A 23,654-nucleotide genomic window follows, 5' to 3' on the forward strand; every position below is an offset into this window, starting at 1 on the left:
AGATCAAACATCATGATGACACAATTTAAATAGCAAAGTTGGCTCTTGAATGCCACCTTTTTAGCTTTGAAAGTGACATGTGGTATGTAAGGACATGTGGCTAACATGTCCATGTAAACAAAGCCACAATGAGGCGGCGACTGCTATTGCTCAGGAAGGAAGGAAAGGAACCTCTCGTGCAAGCACTTGAGTCATTGTTGACTCCTAGAGGGACGCCTGCTTTCGCTGATGGTTTGTAGTGGGGTGGTTTGCCATTGCCTTCCCCAGTCGCAGTTACCTTGCTCAGGAACAACTTCAATATCTGGTTGTGTGGGATGCTATAGCACTACGCAACCACTTCTTAACTCTGATGATTATATGTTTAGATTTAAGTTTTTCCAATGATCTCAAATTAGCCTTGCCGTAGGCAGTTTAGAAGGCATTTGTTGAGTAATCACAACAATGAAGTGGATATTAGAAGACTGCATATATTCAGTGGGAATGATAAGGCTAGAGAAGACGGCTATGTGGTAACAAGAATCCTCAACTTGATTGAAATCAGATTAGTAAATTACTTTCTAGAGGAAAACATCTTGTTTCTTTTGAAATTTACAATAGTAGTTGCTGTATCGGTCCCCAAAATAGATTTTTATTGAAATGACCAGTTTGATGCTGGAGGAAAATGAAGTTATGTTCCACAGAACTCTTAGAAATGTACTAGGCTACTAATACCTCTGTTTCTAATTTGAGTTTCTATGCTGCCAGCTAGAGAGAGAACAGTTTTTTGCTTCAGATAATAAATACCTAATAAGGGGAACATGAGGCTTGAGAAACTATTTTTGGTTTAAGTTTTAAATAGCATCTTTTCTTCTTTTTGAAATTTCAGCAGCAAAAGGATTGTCTGATATGGATTCCTCGATACTTTTGCAACACAATGGAGGTATTCCAGCCAATAAAAAGTTATCTGCAACATTACCGGAACTAGAATATAGAGAAAAGGGGAAAGAGAAAGACAAGGATGCCAAAAAACATAACCTTGGAATAAATAACAATATTTTGCAACCTGTAGACTCTAAAATACAGGAAATTGAATATATGGAGAACCATATCAATAGTAAAAGATTAAATAATGATCTTGTGGGAAGTACAGAAAACCTCTTGAAAGAGGACTCATGCACTGCCTCATCCAAAAATTACAAAAATGCTACTGGAGTTGTGAACTCCTCGCCTCGCAGCCACAGTGCAACTAACGGGAGCATCCCTTCCTCATCTGCTAAGAATGAGAAAAAACAGAAATGCGCTAGCAAGAGTCCAAGCACACATAAAGACTTAATGGAAAATTGTATTCCTAATAACCAGCTAAGCAAACCTGATGCACTGGTAAGGTAAGTTTGATATGTTACTCACCTAGTTTTCTCTCAACTCTTACTTTCTTGTTCTTTCTTTTCGCAGTAAGTTAAGATACCTTTTAAAGTCGGATCTGTGGAGGTTAGAAAGGAGCAGAGTATGGATTTGAGCTTGTGCATTCTCAGGATTGGGTTATGTTGGCTTCAAGCTGTTCAGGGAATGTGGCCTTGTTTTGGAACCCGACAACACAATAACCCACACTCAGGGGTTGAGTATAGGTTGTCAATAAACCATGGATTGTTGTTGAAATGTGGATTATTGTTTGTTAACCATGATCAAACCACAGTTCACAACCCAACAACAATCCATGGGTTCTCTTCATCGGTTGTTCATGGTTAACCCTGTGGTTTGTTAGCACAGCTGGGTACAGACAATAACTCACATTTCAACGACAACCCACAGTTCAACGACAACCCACATTCAGATCATAGTCAATCCTTGAGTGTGGGTTATTGTGTTGTCTGAACCCAGTTAATATCTAGAGAAATATACTAGGACCCTTAGTTCTGCACCCCGGCACTGCTGGTCACTTAGTGCACAGTTATGCAGTTGCTTTTTCTGGTGAGCCCCATAGAAAGAATAATCAACATGGAGATGGGGTAGACAAGCATGTTTGCATGTATATGCATGCGTTTGCATGCGGAAATACTTGAAACTTTTTGTAGTCTTTTTGTAGTAATGTTTGTTTCTTGCCTATGTGTTTTTGTTTTTCTCTTTAAATATTTCTTCCTGGGCTTGTAATGCAAGTGATGCAGATTTGGGGTGGAGGAGAAGAGCGATTGAAAGTTTAAATTCTTGGACATAGGATAGGCCAGAAGTTACGATTTGGTTAATTTGAGTTTATTCATGAAAAATTGGAAAAATAGTGCATAAAGCAATCCACAGTTTTGCTCACCATGGTTGCTGTCTAGTTTTGTCCTTTGGAAAGTGTGACAAACAGATTGACAGACTTCAACTTTGGAACTAGAAAAGAGATGTGGACGATCTTGGGAAATGCACTGTTCTGCTCTCAGAAGCATAGTGCAACTATATAGAAAGTGCCCACCCTCTCCAACTCCAACCTGCTTGGGTGCTGAGCTGCATAGTTGGTTTGAGCACCTTGGCAACCCAACACCAAAACAATCCACTTCCACTTCCCCAGCTCCAAATTTGAAGCTGGAAAGGATGGTGAAGTTCATCCCTGCAGTTGCAGTAGACCAGCACAGTTTTGAGGACCATGTTCCACTCTGTCCTCCAGCTAAAAACCTGGAGCTAGGAAGAGAAGCAGGGGATTTCCCTTGACCTGGCAGAGATGCGGCAAGAGCTCAAGGACAAAGGAAGGCCAAGATCCCAGCAATGGCATGTTTTGGTTTGGCTACCAAAGCCAATCAAAATGCCGCAGTATATCGACAGGCTCAGGCCTAAACTACACCAAGCAGGATATTGCACTATGAAAGCAATATATAAAAAGCAGGAGCCACACTGACATAGGGTGACCATATGAAAAGGACAGGGCTCCTGTATCTTTCACAACAGTTAAAGGGCAACAGTTAAAGCACAGAGTGACCAGATACAAAAGAGGGCAGAGCTCCTGCAGCTGTTGTAATGAAGAGGGTATTTCACCAGGTGCTACATGCATACAAATGACACCTGCTGAAATTTTCTTTTATATACAACTGTTAAAGATATAGGAACCCTGTCCTCCTTTTCATATGGTCACCCTAACTGACAGCTGTTGGGGCCCATTGACACATACCATATACCGCTTTGATACTGCTATATCCTGCTTGGTGTGGCTCCTGCCTTTTATATACCGCTTTCATAGTGCATCCTGCTTGGTGAAGATGAGGCCTCAGAGACACCTGGGATAGGATTGAGATGAATACTGTAAAGAAAATTTTAAAGACGGATCTTTGCATCTGTTTTATGAATACCGCAATGTATGATAATGCATTGCAAAACGATGTACTTCCTCCTTTTATGTTTATGGTTTTGCTGTATTGTAGAACTTTTTGCCATTATTTCCCTCATCTGTGTTTCCTGTTGGATTTTTGCTATGGTGCTCTTCCAGTTGGCATGTTATAGCTGTCTGTGCTTTTATAAACAGATGAAAAGTATGTGTTAGTAATGAAACTAAAATAAAAATGATATTGGATAGTTATGCCATATTGGCTAAAGTCCTGTACATACATATTTGGAAGTAAATCTTGTGGAAGTTATTGGGACTTGCTTCTAAGCATACAGAGAGTGACTTTTTCATTTGGGAGATTAAATATGAAACTCATTCCATAGAAGCAAAGTGCCGTTCAGCAAGCCCACCATCAAAACAGCATGCTTGGTGACATAGTAAAGTATGATACTAGATATTACGTTGTGGTTTCTTGTATTTGTGCAGGAATTTCAACCAGGGAAGATCTGATATCATATCTTCTTGAGGTTTTTTTCCTAGCCTTTAAAAATTATTCGTAAAGACTTAAAACATGCCCTATCTACAGACGCATGGGATGTATAGCAACATATTTTTACTGGGAGGCATTTTGGCTGAGGAGTGGTATAGTAATACTCTAAACTAAACACCAACTATACTATACAAACTATTTAAAATCTAAAATATTTTAACATAGCAAACATCGCCCTTACTTATCCCTAACGATGAAACATCTTACCAAATAAAGGTTTTACAGTGTCTCTAGAAAGTAACCAATTTACAACAGATTAAAGGAGACTTTGAGCTTTGGTGAGCCACAGTAGGAAGGGAGTTAAAGAGAAGAAAAATATGTTTTTTCAGCTACCAAACTGTTTGAAAAACAAGCAAAAGAAGTATACCCCCCCCCAAGATTTGGAACTGCTTTGTTACTGCTTTGTGTATATTTCATCAGTATTCGATTTTGTCTTCCACTTAAGCTACTGATTACTAATCTGTACTGAAAAAACACACAACAAAGGTAGCTATGTTGTCATAAATAATTCCAATATCCATATAAGTGTAATACCTTTATTAGGCCAGCCAAAAGATCACAAAAAATGTGCACTCTAGCGATCTCAAAAGCTTGTACATATTTTGTGATCCTTTAGTTGTTCTAATAAAGGTATTACACTTACATGGATTTTGGAATTTAGTTTGCAGTAGAAAACTCAGGGTCCCTTCTCACTTCCCAGCAAATACCCAGGTGACAAATAGACAAGCCAAGCATCAGTTCTGAATGGCCCATACATGTTAATTTTGCTGCACACCTCTGCAACATACACATAAGCAACAATTAGTAAAGAATCAAATCACCATCTTCATGTATTTTGCCAAGTAACAGAACAATAAGCAGCATACAATAACATTTCAAAGACAGTACTAACACTAACTTCACTGTTTGCTAAAACCCAGGCAAATAAAATGGTGCTAATCTGAAACTTAAAACTATACAGATTGGTCACTAAGTAAACAGATCTGGGGATGGTGTTCCACAGTTGGGATACTTCCAAAGAAAAGTCCCCGTCTGGGACTTTTCACTAACTTTAAAAGGTAGGGGTACCGAGAGATGAACCCTCTGAAGATCTTAATGACCAGGAAGGCTTGTATGACCTACTATTCTTTGACACATAACATGGAAGAGGAGTAATAAATTGTGAAATATTGTATGCCATGTCTATAATGAAGGTTTAGGAGCCAGAAGCAAGCATTCAGTAAATACCTTATCAGCCAGTGGTCTGTGTCCATAATTGAAGTGACCATCACTGCATTTTGGGTTGCTGTAGTAAACAATAGGTTGATCATAGCTGTGTTATAGCCTACAGCTTTTCCTGCATTTGTAGCTATACCAATTGATTTCATGTTGTGTACAATTTATCTGAATGTTTTTGAGTAATCTGAACCAGTGAAAATAATCTATTGTCAGTTTGCAAAAAAATACTGAAAAATAGAGTTTCAGTTGTTTGTGATATAGTGCTGTATTATAAAGCATTAAGATCGAATAAAGAGATAAACCTCGGGGTGGGGGTGGGGGAAGAATCCTTACATCAAATTGTTATGTGAGCACTAGCCTTGGGGAACTTTTCAGTTTTTGTAATTGAAGAGGAACAATGTGTAATAAATATAAATTTACTTCCAAACTAGTTTAATAAGTCTTTAAAATGGTTCACTTTAGCTGGAGAATCATCTACCATTCATAAAGTATATATTAGCTCTTAATTTTACATAGGGAAACACGTGCCTTTTGAGTTTTCAGCATAAATCCATCAGCTTTTAGAAGAAACTTGTCCATATTTGTTTGGCTTTGTTTCTTTATTAAAATGTATGTATACTGACTTGTTTTGGGCATTCATAGTGACTAACTATTATCTAATCCTGTATGTATGTTAAAATAACAATTAACTTAATATGCAAAACAATTACCCAATAACCAATACAAATCTCAGTAAACAAGACAAAAATGTGCAACAAGCGTGGAAACTAAGTGAAATAGCTAGGAAGAAGCTGTGCAGCTCAGCCCCAAAGGCTCTCTGAAAAAGTGTGTCCTTTGCTTGATATCAAAATGCCAGCATGGAGGGGAAAGATAGAACATAGGAGTGTGTCCTATAGACTTGGGCAGGATCTACACTACTACTTTATAATAGTTTATGGTATTGACAACTGTTGGGGCCCATGGCACGTTCCATATACCATTTTCAAACTGCTTTCAAAGTGTTATATCCTGCATGGTGTAGTTCTGGTGCCACGGTTGAAAAGGCCCTGTCTTCGGTGATCCCTCCATCCACCACATAACTCAAATTTCAAACAGCGAGGGGATTCAGCACAGGACCTCCAAGAAAGGCCTTAAAAATGTGAGGTGATCATGGGAGAATGCAGTCCTTTAGGTACCCCAGACTGTTTGCATAGTGTTAACTGAAAGAATACTCTAATCCACTCCTAAGCTAATAAACTCACCTGAGGCAAGAGGTAGCAATGCATATACATAACTGTGGCAGGCAAGCTGGTAGTGCAGACATGATGACTGACTAAAAGGTTGTTCCGTGAAATCCTAGTGGTAGTGTTTTGACTCCAGCTTTAGTGTCATGGGAGGGAACCAGGTGTCTTTGTAAAGCAATTGGTCAATGTCCACTTGTTCATAATCCATGCATGATACTTAATATTGATTAGAAGGTGAAGTGGATCTTCAACTTGAATATTGACTCAAAATCCCATAATAAAATATCTGCTACTAGTGATTTGCCTGTATCCAGAAGCAGTAGTGGTAAAGTTGGGAGCGGGTAAGCTGTTTATGGAACAAACCGACATCAGGACTCAATTGTACTTGACCAAGGAAACCATTTGAGAAATGCAGAACAAAGGAATGTAATTCGCATACATTTAAAAGTATTTGTTTACCTGTGAGAAGCTATTTGTGAGAACCTTTCATTGTTACTTGTGGTTCTAGGGACTGTTCTGTGACTGAAGGTCCTGCAGTTTTAATTACAGGTTGGTGAATGGTTAGACAATTCTCATCCAGGATTTGGTACTGGATGAGCATGCTGACTGGACTTGCATTTCAGAGACCTGGCTGAAGCAGGGGTGTTTGACTGGGTGTTTTGAGTGTAAACGGGGCTTGGTTTTGGAGATTGGGAAAGGGGCTGAGGTAGTCTATCAAAATAATACCTCCCTGTTCAGGTATTTAATTCAGCAAACCTCAACTTTTTGTGTATCATCTGAAGTTTGATGACAGGAGCAAGTTAGGGATTCTGTTGTTGTACCATCCATCCCGCTGCCCAACACTCTTGCTTAATGAGCAAACCAGGGTGGTTTCTGGTGCAGTGTGGGCGTCCCCTAGGCTTGTGGTCTTGGGGTACTTCAGTGTTCATGGTGGGACCTTGATTCCATGGTCACTATGACAACCATAGGCCTGTCCCAAATGATTTCTGGTCCCAGACATTCAAGTGGGCAAACTTTTTTTTTGCTCGGGTAGAATTGATGGTGATCTGAAGGTGGAGGAGCTTTCATTGATTTCTTTCTCATCATCACTTTCTGGTGAGGTTTAGGCTGCTAAAAAGCCCAGATGACATTTTGCAGCAGTAGAGGACCTAAGAAAATAGTCCACCTTGAGAGCCTGGATGGCTTGTAACTGGAACACGGTAGACGACCTTGGGAGGCCAAGGGGCCATTTTTGACATTTTATTTATCTTTTTTTTAAAAAAAGGAAGGCATCCAGAGTGGCTATGGAGCATCAAAGAATCAAAATTAGCTTGTTTGCAAGCTTATTCCCCACGTTTTTGGTACTCCATAGTACTAAAAGGGTCAAGATGGCCACTTCTGATAACTATTTATATTGACCATTTTGACAATTGTTTGAACATTTTAGTGTTACATTAATGTGTGTGCGTGTGCAAGTATATATTTAAAAAAATATATTTTTTTTTACAATTTTGGGGGCAGCAATGGCCACATGTTGCCCACCCCTGCTCTGTAATATGGAAATGGCATGAGCAGTTGATACAATCGTACCTGAGTATCCTCCAGTTTCCGCAGAGTTGAGGGTAGTTTGAACAGGTTTGACAGAACATGGCGGTGAGGTTGGCAAAGAGAGTGTTCATCTCCAGCGTCATTACCTCTGCAGAGTCATCAAGTGGAACTGTTTCAAGTGATCAGACTTCTCCTTGAAGGTCTTTCCCCTTTGACATAGGCTGTATCTGTGGTTTTAAATGAATAGATAGATAGATAGATGCCTTTTTGAAGTAGCAAAACATTAGTGTTGAGTGCTCTTGTTCAATGTTCTAGTCATGAAAGTCCTCCTTCCACCCGAGGGGTGTGTGTTTTCCCCAATATTCAGCATTCTGTTGCCATTGAGCACTAGGGATGTGCTTCACTTCTAATCGGACCGGCGAATTAGAAGCGGAGCGGGGGGCTTCGCCTGCACTTAAGGCGGAGGCGAAGAGGATTGGGGGGCCGGCGGAGCGTGGCGAAGAGGATCGAGGTGAAGGCAGATCCTTCGCCTTGATCCGGAGCTCCGCCGGAAAGGTAAGTGGGGTTTACCGGGCCCTGCCGCTGTCACTGTCGCCCATGTGGCGACAGCGGCAGGGCCCGGTAAAAAAACCCCTCCTCTCCCTTACCTGCGTCCATCCGCGGTCCGTTGGCTTCTTCAATTGAGCCCGCAGTTCAACCAGGAAGTCTAGGCCGCACTTGCTCTATAGTTATGGCTCACTGAGCTGGCCTACTGTAACCTTAGGGATCCCTTGAGTCTGCTGATCCTTCCTCTTGTCTGTGTTTACTGATGCTTTTGCTATGTAAGCATCTGCATTCATGCCTGAGCATTAGAAATAGAAGGAATGGTGATTGCACTTGCTCTCCTTGGAGAGCAAAAATCAAGTTTGCCGTGTGTGTGTGTGTGTGTGTGTGTGTGTGTCAGTGTCAGAGTCAGACTGGTGATCTCTGATTACAGTTTCATGTTCACTTAAATAACGAAGTGGAAGCAGTAGCTGCAGATACGGCTTTCATATAAAATCTTAACTGATAGTTTGAGACAGCTTGTGTCCTCTAACCTGTGACATTTTTCTGGCCAACTATAACATTTCAGATGGAGCCTACAAGAGAGCTGATTTCCTACTGAATCATAAGTCAAAATATGTAGATATGTAAGATGCTGGCAAATGTATATGTAACAGATTTTGAAATGGACCAAAAACTTCATTTTTAAAAGCACTAACAGACTATTCCTGGCAAGCAGTAAAGCATTTCAGGATGAAACAAACTTGTTATTTAGAGGACCTTTGTAATATTAGAATGAAAGGAAGAGCCTTGTAAGATAAATGGAGAGCCCTTACAGAGGAGAGTAATTGAGCTTATCTTTTGGCTGATGCACAGTATCCTGGTAGATGTAGAATTAAAAGGAAGTTTGGGCCTCTGGCTGATAAGAAAAGCTGATCATAGAGCTTGATTACCAAGGACTGGTGTGCAAATGTAATATTAGCTGACCATTAACAAGGGTTAAGGGACTGGAAGCAAGGCATGGGGTATGTTCCTAGCTGTCACTTACAACCCCCCCGTCCTTCAAACCTTCCTTTATTCCTGTTCTGTATTCTTAGAGAGTCTAAACTTTGTGTATCCAGAATCAACACTGGTCAGTTGCAATGCCAAACTTGGGTATGCAGAGGCAGCATGAGAAGAGGGTCTGAGGTGGGAGAGAATGAGCAAACCTTCCTCCCAACCTCTTATGGCCAGGTAGTAGGCAACTAACACTTTATATTCAGCCATACCAAAAAGGGATTTTCTTTTACTGAACCCCCCCATCATTATATTAAATTGTGTGTGTTACATTATATTAGTAGTTAAAAATATAGAAATTGCTTATAGAGGATTACTTTTATTTTATTCTTGCATTTAAAAACTTACCATAAAATTATAAAATAAAGCAGTGTAAATTGTTATAAAGTTATAGAAACCCAGCCTTAAAAGTGTTACACCAGCCTTAAAAATAGAACATAATGCTATATTTTGATATGTCAGCTGTATCCTATATAGAAAAGTGGGGAGGTGACCTTCCTGCAAACCTTGTGAAGAGAGAAGCATTTATCATCCACCTGAAGCTATGAGAAGTTATAACTTGGGCCTTTCCAAGGAATGAAAAGATCTTACTTCTGAGCACCTGCAAAATTCAACTCCTGATGGGGCGGAACGTTAAGCTAGACCCCCTGAAAAGATATTAACGATAAGGGTGGTTGTGGGTAAAGTGGATGGGCATGTGCCATAATTTTATATTTATTTATTGCATTTCTATACCTCCCAATAGCTGAAGCTCTCTGGGTGATTTACTTGCCTTAAGCAGTGTTAGACATGCCAACTAAATAAGCAGTCCAAGGGTGTAGCAACTAAGGGTGGTCAAATCGATATATTTCCTGTCTGCATCACTTTCACATAGTTTGATCTATTGTTATATTCTGCTTCATTCCCACATTAATCAGCAGCTGTTTTTAAAATTGTCTCAATATATATATTTTGATGCATTTAAACTGCTGACACTTCTGTCACAAGACTTGGAGAAGTGCAAAATCTGTTGATTAGGTATTTTCTGATCTGCACCTCAGTCCAAAAGGTGTAGATTGGGACATTTTGAATAGGTATTCTCAAGGATCTGATTTCTCAAGCATCACTAACGAAAATGCATGGATGAATGGAGAAATAATTTGTGGACTTGGTTTGCTAGCTTGTTTCTTTAATATTTTTGACTTTATTGTACATATTAAGTGTCTTTAGAACACTATACAGCAGATTTGCATGGTCACCTGGGGTGAGTAGGGATTGTCCCCAAGCAATTAGTAATTGATTCCCCAGTTTGCAGTAATGCAGCAGTAAGAGCCCGCTCACATGATCACTACTGCCTGCACTTGGACTGAGAAGTCTATTTTTATTTGGTGTTTTGTTTTTAAAGCGAACTCATGTTTGTTCAGTACAGTGCTGAAATTCATATGTGCTATTTTACGCCTAAACAAGACTATTGTGTTGGCAAAGTCAGGCTGAGATTGTTTTTCTTCCATTTTTCCCCTCCTGCAACTTGAGTCAACTCCGATTACCTTCATATCCCCATTGGGTATGAAGGTAATCGGAGCCATTTGTGTTTTGAAGGGGTGGGGTGGGGGGAATAGATAAGACCCAAAGCCATGATCATGTGTAATTAACTTGAAGGCAAAAGAGACATTTGTTGTTTTTCCTGCTGCTTCCAGGGCTTAATTTCTAAAAAGGAGAAGTGCCAAAGCTTAATTGCCTAGAAGTCATACTCTGGCTGTGAAGCCTTGCCCCTGAAGAATGGCTGTGTATGGGTGTGAGGGAAAACTAGATCTAATGAAGGTAGCTGCATTTCTTTGTTCTTGTGTCTGCATCTTTTGTATATAAAGCAAAAGGGTGTGGGGGAAGGCTCCTAATTTTTGTACCAAAAGGAGCTTGCGGCTGAAGAGTGCCCTTTCCCCACTTCACATCCTCGACCCACAACATTTGTATTTCCTACAGTGCCCCAGAGCAATGATAAGTCAGGTATTGTGGGAAGTGGTGGCTCCCATTCCCGGCCACCAAATGTTTATTGGAATGCTGGGAGATTTATTGTAAGGGAAACTCAGGGCAAGCATTAGCAGTGGGCCCTACTAGGGATTTGCTTTATGCGAATCCCATAGCTTGTACCAGTCACTTTTCTTCCAGCCTGGCTCCAATTCTAGAAAATACCATGGCTGGGAGAAAAGTGACTTCAGCGATGGACTATGTTGACATAAGATGCAGGAGGGAGGCAGGTTTCACCTCTGTTCAGCCATGTGCCCCTTTCGATGTTAAACTCAGACCTATCTTCCACTTTGGTTGAATAGAGGGGACACATGAATAAACCAACATAGCTCTCCCCAATTTAATTTGGCTTCAGATAGAGAGACAGGCATTCTCTATCTGCCCAAAGTCTTGTATTAGTACTTTCAGGGGGAAACTGCTCCCTAAAATGAAATTGAAATGCCAAACTTTCCCTTCTGTTTCTTTTTAATAGTAATATGTCTTTTTCTTTTTCTAAAAAACACCTGTAAGGTCACTCCACTATTCTTCACATGTATGAAGGGGCACCATGCAAATCTGTCCTGGCAAAATCTTTTTAATAAAAATGTTGTGATCCCAAGCCAGCAATATTCACTCCTCTGTGTTTTTAGAAAGGACTTAACATTATAGATGATCCTTTGGACTTATAATGCTACAGGCTGCCGATTTGCCACAAATTACTAAGATAAGTATGTGTAGTCTAGTAACGTTTTTGTCAGCTGGTAAGTTCATCATGGTCTCTATGCATCACATATAAGGGCTTTGCGCCTGCGCAGAGACCGAACCGGAATCTTCTATAGCTAAATGGAACGTTTTTGGCGGGAACCCCTCCCCCACGCCACTGCGCATGTCCCTGGGGTTCCCGCCCTTACCTCAGTTCTTCGTCGTCCGCCATTGTGCTTAGACCTGTAAACCGAATCTCTAGCGTTTGTCCTTATTCTTCTTCTTTAAATCTTTCAATCTCCTTCTTTCTTCGACTTTTCCCCTCATATTCTTCTCCTTTTCTTTTATCTATTTTAAAAAAAAATGTTGTTAGATAGAATTCTCTTGAGCAACTTCGGTCGCGGGTGCCTGAGCCGCATGGCAGTGAAGGCCCCGTTCCGTAAGTGTGTTAAGTGTGGAGCTAAGCTTCCCCCTACGGTCGGACACTACCTGTGTGTTCTTTGCCTGGGCGAAGGCCACAAAGTAGAAGCTTGCCACCATTGTATGGCATTTACCAAGCAAACCAGGAAGAATAGAGCTGACCATCTTCGCGCCATCCTGTGGGAGAAAGCCCTCAGGGCTACAGACACCGCGAAAATGGACAAAACGGCACCAAATAAGTCCATTGTTGACCATAGCACCGAAGTGTGCGAAGAATCCAGAGCGACTAGTAGGGCATTGATACCCCTCACGCCTGGACGGTCATTGGCGAGCTCCGCGGCCAAGAAGATCACAAAAAAGGCCCGGACTCCCAAGTCCTCCTCTGAAATTGAGAGAAAGAAGAAGAGGTAAGACACGGAAAAACTCTCTCTAGGGTCTTCCCGACAGTCAAGTCCTCCTACCGTACCGACAACCGTTTCGGTACCGAGGCCTCATTTGACGCCGAAATCTCAATCGCTACCGACGACCACGTTACCGACACATCCTCCCAGCCTGTCGGAGGGTGAACTACGTGACTCCGCCTCAGCGGCCTCATTTAGAGAGCCCGTAAGGCCTCAAGAGTCTCAGGAAATTATTCCCTTGTGACAACCCTCGCCGAGACGTACACCGAGGCGTGAATGGGACAGGGTTTCCCAGTACTCTGAGCCCCAATCTAGACATGACTATTATGATTGGGATTGCTACCGACCACAGAGATATTTTCAAAGTGATCATGGTTACCAATACCTGCCTGAAGCGTATTTTGCCCAGCCTCCACCAACATCTAGGGTATGCCAACTACCATTAGCGCCACCTTCGGTTCATCAAACTTGCCCAACGTCGACTCATCGACGCCAAGGTCATTCTTCGATACCGCCAGCGGCGACAGCCACGGCACCAACACAACAGGAAGAAATAGATCCTGCACAACACCAGCTCCAATTGATTACTCTATCTTCACCTGAAGACAATTACCCCTCCGACTCCGAATCCGGACTGTCAGTTACACCGTCGGTACCGTCACCAGACGATGCCATACACGCACAAGACCCTTCATCACCATCGGACGATATGGGCAGATTCTCCGATCATATGTTGCGGATGGCCCAAGCACTCGGGTTGGACATTCAACAAACAGACGAAGCTGTGGACGATCCCATCTATGATGTATTCCACACCAAAACCAACTCAGCTATTGCTATCCCTCTTCCCCCTGCTCTGAAACAAACAGAGTTCGATGTCCTCCCTCCTTCTTCGGGGGTGAAAGTAACAGCGCCGTCCCCTCCTCTGCTTCTCGAGGTACAAACCCTACTAGCGAAGGGAGCCATCTCTCCCGTACCCGCAGAGGAAGTCAACCAGGGGTTTTTCTCGCGTTACTTCACGGTCCCGAAGAAAGATGGAGGTCTTCGACCGATCATGGACTTAAGGCAATTAAACAAATACATCACCCCGAAAAAGTTCCGTATGACAACGGTTACTTCCATTCTAAAACTGCTTCACAAAGGGGTTTGGTTCGCTGTGGTGGATCTGAAGGATGCGTACTTCCATATCTCCATCAGGAAGTCGCATCAAGCTTACCTGCGATTCTCAATCGGCGCGTTCCAGTTCCAGTTCACCGTTCTTCCCTTCGGGCTTGCCACGGCACCGAGGGTCTTCACGAAAGTGATGGCTGTGGTGTGCGCCCATCTAAGACAGAAAGGGATTTACATATACCCGTATCTAGATGATTGGCTTCTGGTAGCGGACAACAGTTACACGCTCCAGAAGGATATACTAACCACTCTCAACCTGTTAGACTCGTTAGGCCTATGGGTCAACGAGGAGAAATCCATCTTGACTCCACAGCAGAAGTTGGACTTTATAGGGGTAACCCTTTCGTCGCGAGAAGGGAGAGCATACCTGCCCTCGACCAGGGCAGACACCCTTCGGGATTTAGTCATCGCTACCGAGAGCCGCTTAAAAGTCTCGGCATGGACAATCCAAAGGTTACTAGGATTAATGGCAACGACCACTGCAGTGATAAGGCTTGCAAGACTCAGAATGAGGATCTTGCAGGGATGGTTCTTAAGAACTTTTGACCTTCGGCGCAATGCTCGCCGAACTTATCTGTCCATCCCTTGTCAAGTAAGAGCATCCCTAAGATGGTGGTTTTCGATGGCGAATCTCTTAGAAGGGATCCCGTTCCAACAAGAAACCCCTTCGGTAACGATCACGACGGATGCCTCATTGACCGGATGGGGAGCGCACTGCAACTCCCTCACCGCTCAGGGCCGCTGGCCTCCTTCCCAGAGGGAACATCATATCAATCACCTGGAGCTTTTAGCGGTGGAGAATGCATTAAAGACCTTCGCACAAGTTATCGAAGGTCGGAACGTCTTGATCGCGACGGACAACACCACCGTAGTTGCCTACATCAACAGACAGGGTGGAATAAGATCACACCCTCTGAACTGCTTGGCACTCAGAATTTGGAATTGGTGCATAAAGAGAAATACTTACCTGACTGCGATCCACGTAGCGGGGAAGGAGAACGTCATTGCAGACTCCCTCAGCAGATCCTTCCACGCCGACCACGAGTGGGAACTCGACACCGAGACAAGAGAAGACCTCTTTCGGTACTGGGGACAACCTGCTGTCGATGTCTTCGCTACCGAAGAAAACGCAGCCTGTTCCAAGTTCTGCAGCCGAGCAGGGAAAGGAAGAAACTCTCTAGGAGACGCCTTCACCAGAACCTGGAAAGGAGAACTTCTTTACGTCTTTCCACCCTTTCCACTGTTGACGAAAGTACTAGCCAAGATCCAGACAGACAGGTTGGACTGCATCTTGATCACACCATGGTGGCCCCGACAGATGTGGTTCTCCCATGCTCTTCGACTATCGAACGGGAATTACATCAGACTCCCGTCGATACCGACGCTGCTGTCTCGACACCAGGGCAGGGTTCGACACGCAAATCTGTCGACCCTCAAGATGACGGCGTGGAGGATAACAACCACTTCTCTCCTCATATCGCAAACTTAACTGTAGACCATATATTGTTGGCATCACTAAAGCCTTCAACAAGAAAATCTTACGCTGCAAAGTGGCAAAGATTCCAGAAGTTTGCTTTAGAAAACGATCAAGCACCAAAATCTTGCCCTTTGTCATTGATTCTCAAATACCTATTGACACTTTCCCAACAGGGACTCAAACTCACCTCAATTAGAGTCCACTTAGCTGCTATTACGGCCTATCATCGGGGCATGGATGGTTTTTCACCTTTTACACATCCAACATCCAGAAAATTCCTAAAAGGACTTAAGAATACGATACCGACAGTAAAGGGTATCGTTCCACCATGGAGCCTGTCAGTCGTGTTGCAATCACTGACAAGGAAACCTTTCGAGCCCATGGCTGTAACAGACCTTAGGCTTTTAACATTCAAGACTGTTTTCTTAGTAGCCATTACATCGGCGAGACGTGCAAGTGAGCTTAGAGCGCTCAGGATAGATGCTGCCTACACTATCTTCCACAAGGACAAGGTTGTGCTGTGCACAGATCCTGCCTTCCTGCCAAAGGTAGTGTCAACCTTTCATCTGTCCCAACATATCACTTTACCAGCTTTCTTCCTGAATCCTGCAACACCTGTTGAGTCCTCCTTACATACACTCGATGTAAGAAGAGCTCTTGCCTTTTACAAAGCTAGGACAGAAAATTTTAGAAAAACAAATCAATTGTTTGTTTGTTATGGAGAGCCTTCTAAGGGACTCCCTGTGTCATGCCAGCGGTTATCGCGCTGGATCGTGGAGACAATTGAAATGGCCTATGCCCTTTCAAAACTAGAGCTGTTGAAGCCTGTGACAGCTCACTCTACTAGGGCCGTTGCAACATCTGTTGCGTTCAGCAGAGGTGTGCCTTTAACAGACATTTGTAGAGCTGCAACGTGGTCCACTCCGTCCATGTTTGTTAGACACTACAGTTTGGACACCCGTGCAAGACATGACTGCTCGTTTGGGAGGACAGTACTTTCAGAGATCCTGAGATGATGCACCAACCCACCTCCAAGGTATGTCAGCTTGCTACTCGCCCATATGTGTGATGCATAGAGACCACGATGAAGAAATGCAGGTTGCTTACCTGAAACTGTAGTTCTTCGAGTGGTCATCTATGCATTCACACAACCCACCCACCATCCCCACTTGGTGGAATGAGACTTACAAATGACACAATTGTATGTACTTTATTTAATTACACTCTTGTTTATGGGGGCACAATGTCGGACTCCTGTAAACTGAGGTAAGGGCGGGAACCCCAGGGACATGTGCAGTGGCATGGGGGAGGGGTTCCCGCCAAAAACGTTCCATTTAGCTATAGAAGATTCTGGTTCGGTCTCTGCGCAGGCGCAAAGCCCATATGTGTGAATGCATAGATGACCACTCGAAGAACTACAGTTACAGGTAAGCAACCTGCATTTTTTTATGGACTTACAAGACTGTAGTCCAACTCTCTACACAAGCAGTTCTAATGGCCAATTCATTGGAGTTTCAGTAAATTAATAAAGAACTATTGGGGATGAGCAGCGTTCCGAAAAAGATATTCAGTCAAGCACTCCTGGCAAGCTACAAACAATTTGATGGGCTTAAGTGGCTTTTCATCTAAAAAATGGCAAGAAAACGTTTCTTGTAAGTGCTACATTTTATTTTAACGTTATTGAAAGTGCCTTGATGAATGAAGGTCAGATATGGAGAGAATTTTAATCTTCAACATGCTATGATGGTAATTGGTTGTACATATGGTAGTGTTATTCTTGATTTGTATCTGACTTACTTAGCCCATACTGGCCTCTGAAAGCAGTTCACACATTTTAATGAACAAACATGAAGTCATCAAGAAAATCCTAAATAATTATCAGCTAATGATAACCAACCACTAGTGGGATGGTACCTTTGAGATTGACCTTGAAGGCCCTGCTCTGTGGCTCATCCAAAAGTGAGATTAGATGGGTGGGCTTGAGAGACAGGGCCTTCTCATTCATGGAGCCACAATGGTGGAATTTCCTCCCTAGTCAAACTTTTCTTCTCTTTCTGTCTTTTGATGGCTGATATAAATCTTATCAGGGTTATGTGATCCACTTCTGGCATAAGCACAATTTCTCTTGCACTTCTGCGAGGAACTACAGATTACCTGGTATATATACGCATTTCCAAACCCAACTTCACTGAAGTAGTGCAAATAAGGAAGTGGAGAAAACCTGTCAGATTTCCCTCCCACGGCCATCAATTCCCCCTGACCATGCTTGCCTTCTAGCTATGTTTCCCTCAGCCAGGCTTGCTTCTGATTGCATAGACTGAGGAAAACTCACTCCCCATATGCAGGTGGGGCTTACAAGCATGGAAGAGTTAATTGCCGCCTCCTGTCCACTGATTTTCCTGTACAAGTTCCCACCTCCTCTCCTGCACTTGTCTAAGAAGATATAAATTCCTCTCTCTGCAGTCTAGAATTTTTGTGGTATGCCAACACACCTAAGGGGAAGTAACAGCATGGCTGTGATAACAGTACTAGTGATGCAGGTACTGATGCAGTTCTCGAATATGGCTCTAGTCAGAAACAATATTCCAGGATATTTTCTTCTTGGGTTTCCCCTCCCCCCTCCTGACACCATCAATTTGATCAGAAAGTCTGCTTGTGCAAACTAGGCAAGCAGAAAATGGCATCATAGGAGAAAGTTGGTGTTTTTTTTTTAATGCACTGCTATTTTGCGCTGGGTTTAGATATAGGAAATGAAGGTACAGATTTCCAGTGAGCTGTGATGTTTGCTGAGCTGATATGGGCAAGTCAGCATCTCTTGGCCTAACCTACCTCAAAGTGTTGTTAGACTAAAGCCTGATATATTATTATTTGTTACATTTTTATACTACCCCATAGCCGAAACTCTCTGGGCAGTTTACAAAGTTTATATACTGGATGTGGGGCATAGCTAAAGCCATATGTGCCCAGTCACATTTAAACACACTTTCCAGGAGCACTGGCCCATTTCCATCTAGTGTTAGCACTCCAACAGGGAGTTCCAGATGTATGTGAAACACTTAAATTGGTAATCCTGTATAAATTATGCCCAAGATGACACTCTTAAGGTCCTTGGAGGAAGAGTAGGATTCATTTGTAACTATTTTTGGGGAAATTTATTTATTTATTTAATCACCAAAGCTAACTACAAGCTACGATTCCACCAACTCACACTTCTTTAAGATGCTTTTTATGAGCCAGTATATCCCTGGTCTGGACCTAATTTTGCCCAACTTTACCATCTACTACCACCTGAGGACTCTATTTCTCTTAAACTACTCTGCCCATTCTTCTTTGCCTGGAACTCCCTGACAGCACACACACACACACATACACTTTTTTCTCACCCACCTTCTGAAGCTTTTGGCTTAACCCATTCAGTCTTCCCCTCCAATAAGTGAAGCCCAGGTATGAATAACTGCAGTTGCCCACATTCATCCCTTCTTTCTTTTGTCTCTCCCACTGTTAAACATCAAGCTCCTTGGGACAGAGAATTGTCTGTTTTTGTTGTTTATTATTTTATAAAGCTTAAACAGAGATGATGCTATATAAATAATATATCTCTACATAATACAGAAAAATATAGCAGTATCAGAACTTGTAAAATCTTATAATTGCATTTAAAAGTAATGAGTGAATTCATCTAATGGAGTATTTATCAGCGGTTCTTCATCTTATGGAACAAAGATCAGTTTACTAGTCTTTCATAAGTCAGGAAGAGAGTTTCTTTTTTTTCTGGTAGAAAATACTTATAAAGCTGCTGGTTTTCTAAAATCAAGTATTTGCTGAATGCCTTCTAGTTTCAATTTATAAGAGAAACTATTATGACCCTCACAGTGGACTCATTGGCCTAACGAATGGAGCAAGGAATATTTGCTATTTGAGTTATGCAGTAGTGTGTAATTGAAATAAAGATTTTAAATATATGTATATATTTGTTTCAGGTAATTTAACAAGAAATGACTTCTTTAGAACTGTATTGCAAGAGTTTGCTAGTTGTACTAGTTGCCAGATTTCCCTGCTGGTAATCTGATTTGTCATATCTCATATGCAGCTGTATCTTTTCAACATCCTGCTTTTTGTATCTTTAGGGGGGGAAATGTGGTTTTCACCATGAAAGGCCCTGGAAGATATTCTTAATGCTTCTTTTCAGGATTTTTCATTTTCATTGCAATCTGCAGTATTGTAATTGAACAAAAGGGGGGGGATCTTTTGAAGCTAGGACTCAGTCAATTTTATTACTCATATGTATATAGTCAATATGATCAGATCAATATGAAGCCTCCCCTGGGAGCAGACTGCTAAACCTCAGTGACACCATTGAGAAGCATCTCTGCTTCTGATGGCGGGGAAACGGTGCCTCTCTAAGATTTCAGCAGGTGTTGCCTACATGTGCTCAAGACTATTGTCACAGCATTAAGGGTTAGAAACTTGGCCATTTTAAAAAGAAAGCTGAAGCTCTCAGGAAGAAGCATTCTGCTTTTACTATTATATTCTGCACTCCTGTAGAACTATTGTATGCACACAGACTTCCTATTGGTGTTTTGGCTGTTTTGGTGAAGGGTATATTGCTAGGAGCTTTTGCAAATGTCTTTCTAGTGTTGGGCGAATACTTTTCTGTACTCCTAGGCTTTTTAACATATCTTCATTTAAATATTGATTGGGATGTGTTTTCCTTTTCAGTTTAATTGCAGCTTGCTGTGAACAGGTTATTTTCTCTGTTCTAGTTCTGGCTTCTTTATTTGATTTCCTCTTTTTAGTGTATATTGTGATTCCATTTTATGGATTCTGTGTTTTAATTCTCTTAAATGGTTCAATTGTACATTGCCCAGAGAACCCAGATTATTGGACAAACGAACAAATACAGCAGTAATTGTGGGGAGGGGCTGTAGCTCAGTGTTAGAGTCTGCATTTTGAGCTTCCACAGAGAGCTATAGGAGATGTTGTGCCAGCTCCGATTAGACAAAGCCTGAAAATAGCTCAGTAATAGAACACATGCTTGGTCTGACTTGAAATAAGGCAACTTCCTAAATTTCTCATATTCTGAACTGGTTCGCACAATTGACCATAGGTTGTTTGTGAATACTTGTAAATGAGCAAGTGGACTAATTCCCACCCACTTGTTTTCCTAAACAAACCAGGAACGTCCCATTCCCAGGATGTTGCTGGGTTGTTGTGATTGGGCACTCTGGCTTGTTTAGGGTTAAACAACCTAGAGTTTTAACCCATGGTTTGTTACTGGGTTAAAACTCTGGTTTCGGATGTCATGACTACAACCCAGGAACAGTGTGTTTCTGCGTTGTTTAGGAAAGTAGAAATGATGAGTATGTGGGAGACAGTGTGCTTGCTCGCTGATGTGTGGCCATGGCTAACTACAGGTCAAACCGCTGTTACATGCAAACTGGATAGACATTTTCATCATCATCATTATTATTATTATTATTAGAAATCAAACTAAAATTATGCTAAAAAGCACTCAACGTGGCTCCTAAAGCCTAATAATGATGTGCCAGACAGACCCCTCTAGGGAGGTGTTCTATAAATGGGATGCAGAAAAAGGCCTGTCCTTTATTGACTTCTGCTTCATCTCTGGCGTAGGGTCTCTAAATGACTCAGTGACCAGGCAGTTTCATATTATGTGTGTCATAATGTGGAGAAGTAATTATGTCATGATATGAGCTAAGTGTTGCATGTAACAGCCCTGTGTCTGTCGTTACATCTGATTCTGTTATAAAAGCCAGTGGATGGTACACTCAAATTTCTGCTCATCCAAGTAGTCAGTGGATGGTAAAATAACTGGAAACTAAATGGCATTATTGCATGTGTAGCAGCTTCAGGCCTTTTGGGCATCTCCTTGACAGCGCTCAACTGTGGTTCTACAAATGCAGTAGCTAGTAGTGGCAGCTGAGGATAGGTGAATCAGTCTATTTCCAGTCCATGTTAGTTAATTCATAAATCTGTACAGTCCCCTTTCTACGTCAAGCTGCAAAAAACACACACAAATGTATACAAATGCAAATTTTGAATGGGTTTTCTCACAGTATACCCATTGCTGAACGTCATGTATGTTAGAATTTACATTTGTATACACATTTTGGTATGTAGCTTTTTTAAAAAAAACAAGTCAGAGAACTGCATTGCAAAATTTGGAGTAATGCAATATCCAAAGGATAACTGTGTTCCCAGCCAAACATTAGTCTGGGTGATGTGGATCAGATCACTTCATATCAAAGTTCGCAAATAGCAAATTCCTCAAGCATCCCTAGTGGCAATGATAAGCCTTTCTGGCAACCACTTATCCCTGATTTCCAAGCACAAATGAGGCATCCCTACGTCTCAAAGTTCCCCATGCATTCCAAAACTTTAGACGTTGGAGGGGTCTCTTACTTCATGCTGGGTGGGGAAAGACTTGGGGGCCGGTGCATTGCTGAGCCCCAAATCTCTTTCCCATGGCCTCCGAATCACCCCCGAATCTCTTTCCCATGGCCCCAGATGTACTCTTCAGAGCCCTGAGCGTCCACTAATGCCAATGGAGGATTTCTTTCTTAATTGCCATGCATGAGTCAGTTTTCAAGAGGGATTGCAGCCAGGGAGGGAAAAGTTAACTAGCTCTGCATACTGCTTGAATACTCCCAAGTGCATACACCCCCGGATGGCAATTAAACTTAGAAAAAAACCTTCCACTGGTGCCAAAGTTAGCTTGGATATAAATTAATATATGCAAATTTGATGCAGATTTGTGTCCAATGGTCTGCCCCCCCCCCATTTTTAATTGCCTAGCAGCACCCCTGCATGGAGGACATCATGCAAGACTTTGGAGGCACTCAGAAGTAGCAAGTGTTCTTTACTCCCTCTGAGTGTCTCCAATGATAGTGTAAAGTGAGACATTGCCCCCCCCCCCTTTCCCAAGTTATCTGCACATATCAGGGGGAGGAGTGAGGTCAATAGAGATGACAAGCAATGGCTGCCTACCAAGGCCATGTAAAATATGTGGATGTCTTTATTTTAAAAGCTTCATTTCAGAAACCTTAAGCAAGTGGTGCCAGTACTCAGTTGTGAACACAAGGGACTTTTTTATTTAAAATATCCTTACTCATGTTTACTCAGAAGTAAGCTCCACTTTCAGCTTTTAAGCTGGCAGCCTAAGATCTGTCACAAAACCAACCATTCTAATGGATTTATATTATCTTTTCATATTTATTTTGTTTTCCTTCCATTGACTAAATATTTTCCTTGTTTTTACTTTAGCAAATAATGGAGCAGTGACAAAAGGGCCCATGTAATACAGTTTTATCTAGTAATCAGTGTAGGGGTGTTTATTTTTAGATACTTGTGCCTGCTAAGCAGCCATAACACAGAGAACAAAACTGAATACAGTATGATTAAGACATTTTCCAATGAGTAAGATCTTAGGAAACAATTAACAGTTGTTTATAGTCCCTTCAGTCACACTCACAATGGCTTCAAATTTATTTATTTAATTATTTATTTATTACACTTTTATACCGCCCAGTAGCCGAAGCTCTGGGCAGTTCACAAAAATTAAAACCATAATAAAACAACCAACAGTCTGAAAACACAAATACAAAATGCAGTATAAAAAGCACAACCAGGATAAAACCACGCAGCAGAAATTGATATAAGATTAAAATACAGAATGAGAACAGTAAAACTTAAATTTAAGTTAAAATTAAATGTTAAAATACTGAGAGAATAAAAAGGTCTTCAGCTGGCGACGAAAGGAGTACAGTGTAGGCGCCAGGTGGACCTCTCTGGGGGAGCTCATTCTACAGCCAGGGTGCCACAGAGGAGAAAGCCCTCCTTCTAGTAGCCACCTGCCTCACTTCCTTTGGCAGGGTCTCATGGAGAAGGGCCCTTGTTGATGATCTTAAGGTCCAGGCAGGTACACATGGGAGGAGGCGTTCCTTCACATAACCTGGCCCCAAGCCGTTTAGGGCTTTGAATGTTAATACCAGCACTTTGAATCGGGCCCGGACCTGGACTGGCAGCCAATGAAGTTGTAGAAGGACTGGCGTGAGATGATCTCGTTGGCCAGTCCCTGTTAGTAGGTGGGCTGCCCTGTTTTGTACCTGCT

General features: G+C 42.0%; 1 protein-coding gene across 2 annotated transcripts in view; it reads left to right on the forward strand.

Annotated features, from left to right (window-relative positions):
* The window catches only part of MACO1 (macoilin 1), a 77,471-nt gene that overhangs the window by 36,195 nt on the left and 17,622 nt on the right, over window positions 1–23,654 (forward strand). The window contains exon 6 of one of the 2 annotated variants that reach the window (XM_063139937.1): window positions 866–1,364. The exons of the other annotated variant lie outside the window; for it this stretch is intronic. Coding sequence (XP_062996007.1) covers window positions 866–1,364 — 499 coding nt within the window. The remainder of the gene's footprint in view (window positions 1–865; window positions 1,365–23,654) is intronic. 2 annotated transcript variants of the gene reach the window in all.

Source organism: Elgaria multicarinata, chromosome 13 (genome assembly GCF_023053635.1).
Source record: "Elgaria multicarinata webbii isolate HBS135686 ecotype San Diego chromosome 13, rElgMul1.1.pri, whole genome shotgun sequence".
Classification (NCBI taxonomy): Eukaryota; Metazoa; Chordata; class Lepidosauria; order Squamata; family Anguidae; genus Elgaria; species Elgaria multicarinata.